At 68.0% G+C, this 7,184-nt stretch overlaps 1 protein-coding gene across 1 annotated transcript in view; it reads right to left on the bottom strand.

The window, feature by feature from the left end:
- The window catches only part of LOC102882201 (receptor-type tyrosine-protein phosphatase V-like), a 12,770-nt gene extending 9,472 nt beyond the window's left edge, over positions 1-3,298 (bottom strand). The window contains 7 exon segments of the mRNA XM_025044269.1: positions 362-619; positions 997-1,269; positions 1,656-1,919; positions 2,106-2,375; positions 2,549-2,818; positions 2,954-3,170; positions 3,242-3,298. Coding sequence (XP_024900037.1) covers positions 362-619; positions 997-1,269; positions 1,656-1,919; positions 2,106-2,375; positions 2,549-2,818; positions 2,954-3,170; positions 3,242-3,298 — 1,609 coding nt within the window.
- Positions 3,299-7,184: the final 3,886 nt, after the last annotated feature.

Below are 7,184 nucleotides of genomic sequence, written 5' to 3'. Positions count from 1 at the left end.
ACATTTTGTTAAACATGGTGTACTGATTTGGGGGGGACATATTATAAGTTTTTAAGAGGTAAACAGCCAAAAATGTTTTAAGGACTATGTATATTCTGTGAAGTTTGGGTTATTAAAGCCAAGAAGGGAAATTCTACTGAGAGATTGATAATGGAGTGTAGAGGGTAGGACTGTTTCCGTGAAAGCACTATTAAATGATAGAGCTTACCCATACAATCTTTACCTTGTCTCTAAAGAACATCGCCTAAAGCATATTGAAGAAGGAAGAGCAGACGAAGCAAGCAGAGGCTGAGAATATTAATGGAAGAATAAGAACGACAGTCTCTGATATCTGATTAGCAATTTTCAATTTACAAAGCACTTCCAAGCACATTATCTCCCGCTGTGTGCAGGGGCCCAGCCTGCGACAGAACCACCACTTCGTACCGCGTGCCGGGGGTCAGAGCCGAGAAGCTGGCGCTGTCCACCTCTGCGCCCACAGTGCTGGCCGCTGCCCGGGCACCAGCCTGGTACAGGGTCACCTGGTAGCCATCCCGGCCGCCAGGAGCATGGACCCAGGAGGCTCGGAGCCAGGTGGGGCCTTCGCTGGTCACATTTACCAGACGGGGGGCGACGGGGGCTGCAGGGAGAGCAAGACACAGGGGTGGGAGAAAGGGGGTACTGGGGCTGAGCCGTGTGGCCCCCCAAATTTTCATCCCAACCCCAGCACCTTAGAGCGTCACTGTCTTTGGAGACGGGGTCTTTAGAGAGGACGCTAAGCTGAAACGGGGTCATCAGCAGGGCCAGTGTCCTCGAGGAAACTCGGACACCGACATGCACACAGCGAAGACCAGGCCACGAGGCCGGGCCGGGGACTCCAGTGTGGCGCATGGGCCTCCCCCTGCCTGGGGTCGGGGAGCCGCTGCGGTCAGCCCAGCTGCCTGCCCACCGATGACAAAGAGCCGAGGGGGTCACGCAGCCCCGTGCTGGTGAGGGCGGCTATGGCAGGGCACTCACCCGTCCAGGCCGAGGCGTTGGCGCTGCGGCTCTGGTCCGGCCCCCGCAGGGTGACCAGCAGCAGCCGGAACTCGGTGCCCGGGGGCAGCGAGGCCCAGGAGAAGTTCCGAGCTTCGGGGGCCAGGGTGCCCGTGCTTTCCAGGCTCAGCGGCCTCAGGCGGTACAGCCGCAGCTGGAAGCCATCTCTGCCCCCCGGCGGGGGCGCCCAGGAGGCCCTCAGGGCGGGAGACTGGGCCACGAGGCTCAGGCTCAAGTCGGAGGGAGGAGCAGGGACTGTAGGTTGGGAAGAAACCGATGGGCATGACCCGCCCACTGCCCGAGCTCCCGCCTCCGCCCTGCAGCCTCCCAGGGCACTGGACGGCCCTCACGGGGCAGGGCGACCGGGGGTCCAGCCTGCCGCTAAGCCTCCTCCCCAGCCCCTCGGCTCCTTGAGCTCGCGACGCCCCATCTTAGCGCCCGGGCACCGGGGCTAAGGGCCCCTCTGCCCCTGACTCGACCACGTGGTGCTCCGCCCTCCCCTCCTCCAGGAGCCCTTCCCTGGTGCCCTGAGCAGGTGCCCTTCTGCACATCCCAAAAGGTTAGGCCGAACCCCGTAAAAGTCCTGATGTTCGGTGAGTTCACCCCACGAGAACAGTGCACATGGCTCGCCGAGCACTCACGCGTCCACTCCATGGCCCTGGGCCCGGCCGCCTGGTGCGGGCCGGCAGCGGCGCTGAGCATCAGCTCGTACGGCGTGCCCGGGGACAGGTGACGGAAGGTGTGGCTGGAGACCCCCCGTCGGACAGCTGCAGTGAGGTTGGCGCCACCCAGAAGGTCCCTGAGCATGAGATGGAGCCAGGCGGCCCGCTCCGACCCGTTCCAGGAGGCCTGCAGGGCGCTGGGGCCCAGGGCACGCAGCACCAGCTGACCCGGCGGCCCGGGGTCTGCGGGGAGGGGGTGGCGCAGAGTGCAAGGCCAGGCTGGAGAAGGGCCCTGGAGCGGGACCCTGGCCCCAGCCGGCCGCAGGGACAGAAGCCCAGCCACATTGGGACACGGTGGCCTGGAAGTTTGGACCACCCCAGCACCCCACACTGGCTGCCCTCTGGGGCCTTGTGAAGCACCTGCCTCACCTGTCCACTGGTGGACGCTGGTCTTCGCCTGGAGGTGGCCAGCCCAGGTGGCAACTTCCAAAACATACTCGCTGCCTGCTAGGAGGCCGCTGAAGTTGTAGGACAGGGCGTCTGGGGGCACGGAGATGTTGTGCGCCAGCGTCTGCGACTCCAGGTGGTACAGGAGGAGGCGGTGGCCGTCCTGCTGCCCGGGGGCGGCACCCCACGAGGCCTGCAGGCCGGAGGGGTGGCCGGGGCTCCGGAGCTGCAGGTCACGGACGGTCGACGGGGCTGCACCAGAGGCAGAGAGACGCCAGGCTCAGGGCTGAGAGGCCAGCGCTTCCGACGGCCCTCAGCAGCCACCACACAGTCACGGCGCCCGGAGAGGCTGTGTCCTTGGCTGCCCGCCCTGCCAGCCCCCGGGGCGTGCTGCCCAGCACCGCCCCAGCCCGCCGGCCTCGCACCGGCGTGGGCAGTGAGGACGACCGTGGCGTTCTGCCCACAGGGCCGCAGGGCTGTCACTTCCAGGCGGTGGGCACTCCCGGGCTCCAGGCCTTGGAACTCGAAGCTGGACGCATTGGTGAGGGCCTGCAGCTGCGGCCCTTCGGGGGAGCCCAGGGGGCCGAGCCGCGTGAGGCGGACATGGCTGGATCGGCCCAGCCCCGGGGCTGTCCAGCCCAGCGACAGACTCCCAGGCTTCCCCTGGCCACTAATGTGCACGGTCAGAGGTGGTCCTGGGGGAGCGGGGAGCATGTCAGAGTCTCAGCACCCCTTCTGCCAGAGGCAGGAGGGAGGCATGGGCCAGAGCCGAGGGGAGTCTGGTCAGGGGAAGCAGCCTGCACCCTCTCTTGCCCTCCAAGGACACCCACCTCCACTGGCTCCGTCTGGGCGCCCTGCTCCGCAGTCCTCCTGTGGAGAGAGGGGAGGGGAGGGGGGATGGGCAGAGGCCTCTGAGGGGCACCCAGGGAGAGAGGCCGGCCTCTGTCTGACGGAAAGACTAGGGGGCATCAGGCACACGCCAGGCAGCCAGGCCCACTGGGCTTCGGCAAGTGCGGAGCGGTGGCTGGTTCGCCCAGCGCAGACCAACTGGGGGACGCAGAAGCGGGGGCCCTGGAGAGCAGGCACCACACCACCTGCGGGCCCAGCGCCCACCTCACCTTGGCCAGGAAGGCCCGGAGCCAGAGCAGGGCAGCGCACAGGACTGGGGGCCTCATCGCCGCGGTGTCTGCAAAGGCCTGTCGGGAGGCGGCGGGGGTGAACCAGACCCCAGAGGCAGCGGGCAAGGGCGGGACAGCTGCCACCAAGAGCCAGGGCTGCCTCTGAGCCCCAGACCCTGCCGCCCACCCCAGCAGCCTCAGTCTGCGCGGGGAGAGCCAAGGCGACTGGCCCAGGGCCCGGGCCGGCAGGCTCGCCTCGCGGCCTCCCCACCCCCCCCCTCCGGCGCTCAGCTTCGCAGCGGGGGAGCCGTCCAGTGCTTCTGCGGAGGAGCTGGCGGAGAGATGGCCTCGCAGGCCCCGCTGGCTCCTATCCCCCCACCCCCGGCCCAGCCCGGAAGGGTCTGTCCCCCAGGGGGGCACACAGGGCTGTCAGGGTGCACCCCCTTCTGTGTGCTGCCTGGACGGCCAGCTGAGCGTGCACCCAGGTGGCCCTGTGCACAGAAACATGTAGTTGCAGAAGGGCCTGGGGACCCTGGTGGCCCTCACTGCCCAGCTGACGACACCGCTGTCCCCAGCATGAAGAGAGCAGCTGGGCCTGAACGCGGGACCCCCCACCATCAAGCCGACGTGCAAATCCTGCTCCCAACCCCCCGATGCCTGAGACGGTGGCTGCGTCCCCCCCATCAGCCGTGCCCACCCCTCGCCTGCTCCCCAACCCCACCCCCCGGCTGCAGGCAGTGAGGCTGGGGCAGCCCCCCACCCCCGAGCATGGAAGTCACTGACCTCGAGGTTTCGTTCACCCCAGCCTAGAGCCAGCTGCTCGCCTCGAAGTGCCCCTCCATGTGACACGGGATGGCTGAAACCGGGTCAGGGGCGGGGGCCAGGGGATGGGACAGAAGGAAATGGCTCTGGGCTAGGAAAGCTCTGACCAAAGCTGACTCGGGAGGTGGGCAGGGGACTGCAGTCAGCCAGCAGGTACAAACGCTGGACACCAGACAGCATCTGTGGGAGTCGGGCTGCAGGGACCGGCTCGGCCTGGCTCCCCACTCAGCCGGAGCCACCCCCGCACCCCCCGCTGCCTGCCCTCCCTGCCCAAACCTCAGACCCGCCCACCAGCCCTGGGCCAGGGCCTGGAAACCAAGCCCTGCAGACTCATCAGGTTTTCCAGGCCACGTGCGTGCGTGTGCGCGCGTGTGTTTGCACATGCACACGTGTGCCCTTTCGAAGGGGGTAGCAAAGCGCCTGCCCCTGTCTGCCCCCAGCCCCCACCTAGTGGCACCTGCAGCAGAGTCTCCGCAGCCCAGCGGCCTACTGGGGCGGCATGGGCTCCATAGCGAGTCCTACGGGGCGCGTGGCCACGGAAAGCACACCCACCAGCCCCCCGCCAGCCTGGGGCAGCTGGGGACGCGAGGGGCTCCAGAGAGGGGGCAGAGAGGGTCTGATAGGTAGGACCCACCCTCCCCAGCCTGAGCCCCTCTGTTCAGCAACAACGTCCCCCCCCCCAGCGCCCTCCCACAGACAAACCTCCCAAGGGGACCCTTTAATCCTCCCGAGCGCCTTACAGCTCCCGCCTGGAGAGAGCCAACCAGGAGGCCGAGGAGGGTGGGGACGGTCAGCGTCCTGGCTCCCAGTGTGAGCCAGTCCAGGCTCTCCCGCTGTCTTCTGGTCACCCCCCTCTCCCGGCTGAAGCCTGGCCTTGGGCAGCCCCCACGCTGCGGGGGACAGTCGCCGGGCAGGAGAGGGGCGGGATAACTCGGAAGGCCAGGATTCCCACTCTCCCTCCCACGCCCGGGAGGGTTGGAGGGAGGGGTGGCCTCGGTCCCTCTGCAGGCCCGGGGAGGGCAGCAGGGGCTGGGGCAGCACCGGGACGGCTGTGCCGTGTGGGTGCCGGCAGCTGAGCGTGTGCGGGCCGCACACTGCACGCGTGCATGCTGAGCCGCGAGGGTGCACGAGGGCGGATGCGCCCGCCCCGGGCATCACGGGGGAGGAGCCAGGAGGGCCCTGGAGGACAGGGAAGGGCCGAGGACCAGTGGTCCCTCTCCTGGCTCTGGCCTGTGGGGAGGGGGAGGGCCTGCTTCCTGTCCCATGGCCTTGCAGGGCTGAGTTCCAACAGCCGGGATGAGGTGCCGGGGAAGTCCCCTCCACCAGCGGGCATCCACGGCGTCAGGGAAACTGAGTCAGTGGGGGACAGGCATCCGATGGCCCACAGGGAGGCCGGGCCCAGGACGTGCCCAGGAGCCCCTTCCCCCCCCGCTCGCAGACCTGCTCCCACACCTCCTAACCCCTAACCCTAACCCCTAACCAACCGTAGTGGCCCCGACTCACACCACCTCCCCCAGGCCCAGCCTCTGTGCGTGTCTCCCCACACCCTGCGGACAAGCTGGGGCCACAGCAGTGTTGGGGCAGAAGCTGGCCCAGGCTGGCTCGAGACTCGGCGTGAGTGGGAGAACAGGGTCTGTGGAGGGGGTGGCACCGGAAGTTCTGCCACTCGGCCACTGGCACAGTCCCCAGGACACCCCTTTGGAACGGCACAGGCTGGCAGCCTGACTTGGGGGCACAGCAGCCTGGTCTGCTCCCCAGATGCCGCCGGGGGCCGGGGCCGAGAATGCTGCTGTGCTGTGCCTGGTGCCTGAGACACGGGGACCAGAGTGTGGGGCTTGCAGCCCTGGAGCTGGGGCGGGGGTGACTGCAGGCAGCGGTGTACCCCGGCAGCTGGAGGGGGAGGGGCCGGCAGAGAGAAGGGACCTGGAGGCCCAGACAGACTGCCCGGGCCCCCTCCTCCCTGTGCAGCTCCTAAGCCCGCCGATCTGCACAGGCCTCGCTCACACCCTCAGTGACGCAGGCTGCTGCCACCGCGCTGAAGACACAGCTGTGGGCGGAGGGGGCGGGGGTCACACAGCAGGCGGTGAAGGCGGAGCCCTCACAAGCAGTTCTAGGGCCCAGGAGTGGGGCAGGCTCTGGAGGAGAGGTGCCCCTCCCAGGGACCGCCCACTCCCCCCAGAGCCTGGTGGGGCAGTCCCCTCGGGGGCGCAGACAGGTGTCCCAGGCCCCCGCCCTTGTCTCCTGGCCCAAGGCTGGGCTCCCAGCCCCTTAGCTCGCCGTGGCCAGCTGCGAGGGGTCTGGCTCACAGCTTACCGGCCCGGCCCTGGAGACCGGGGTGGGGGGGTGCTGTCCGCCCGCAGGGAGCACTCTGCACACTTCCTCCTCCCACCCTGTGGTACCCTAGCTTCCTCTTTTCCTCTTCTCGGTGACAATCACCAGCCTGGCCCGGAGTGGGTGGCCCTCTTTCCGACCCCCTCCTGCCTCCTCTTTGATCCCCAGGGTCTGCTAGTGGAGACACCGTCAGGTTTGGGGGCCGCTGAGACAGGGGCCAGCCTTCGGTCACCACCTGCAGGGGTGCAGGGCTCCCAGGCTCCTGCCCACTCCTGTCCTGGGTACCGACTTCCACCCAGCTCTGATCGGCCTTCCCACAGGAAAGCCACTACCCCTGAGCAGGGGCCGGGCCCAGCAGCCATGGAGGGGCTGGGTGAAGACCGTGTCCCCAGTCCCCACCGCCGCTGAGAGCAAAGGCGGGGCTGGGCGTGCCGGGCCCCGCAGGGCCAGCCGCCCCCACGCCCCTCAGTGTGCCCAGCCACAGAGCCATGGCACATCCTTTCTTTGTGGCTTCGCCTGTGAGGGGGGGTCAGAGAAGCAGGAGGAGGGGGGGCGGATCGTGGGTGTCGGGGGCCGGGAAGGAAGGGTGTTTGGGACATCACAAGGTCAAAGGAGACAAGGAGGTGCGCTCGGACCAGCCGAGCCGCTGGCCAGCGAGGAGCCTGCGAGGCGAGACCGGGGTGGGGGCCAGTGGAGTCTCGGGCTTGGGGGCCCCTCCAAAGAAGACACAGGGGTCCCCTGGCCTGGGCCCCAGGCTCCCCATCTGCCGTCTTCTGAGTAGTCCGGGTCT

This window comes from Pteropus alecto, unplaced genomic scaffold, assembly GCF_000325575.1.
Source record: "Pteropus alecto unplaced genomic scaffold, ASM32557v1 scaffold563, whole genome shotgun sequence".
Lineage (NCBI taxonomy): Eukaryota > Metazoa > Chordata > Mammalia > Chiroptera > Pteropodidae > Pteropus > Pteropus alecto.
Note: the sequence above shows the minus strand (reverse complement) of the source record. Positions and strands in the feature narration are given on the sequence as shown.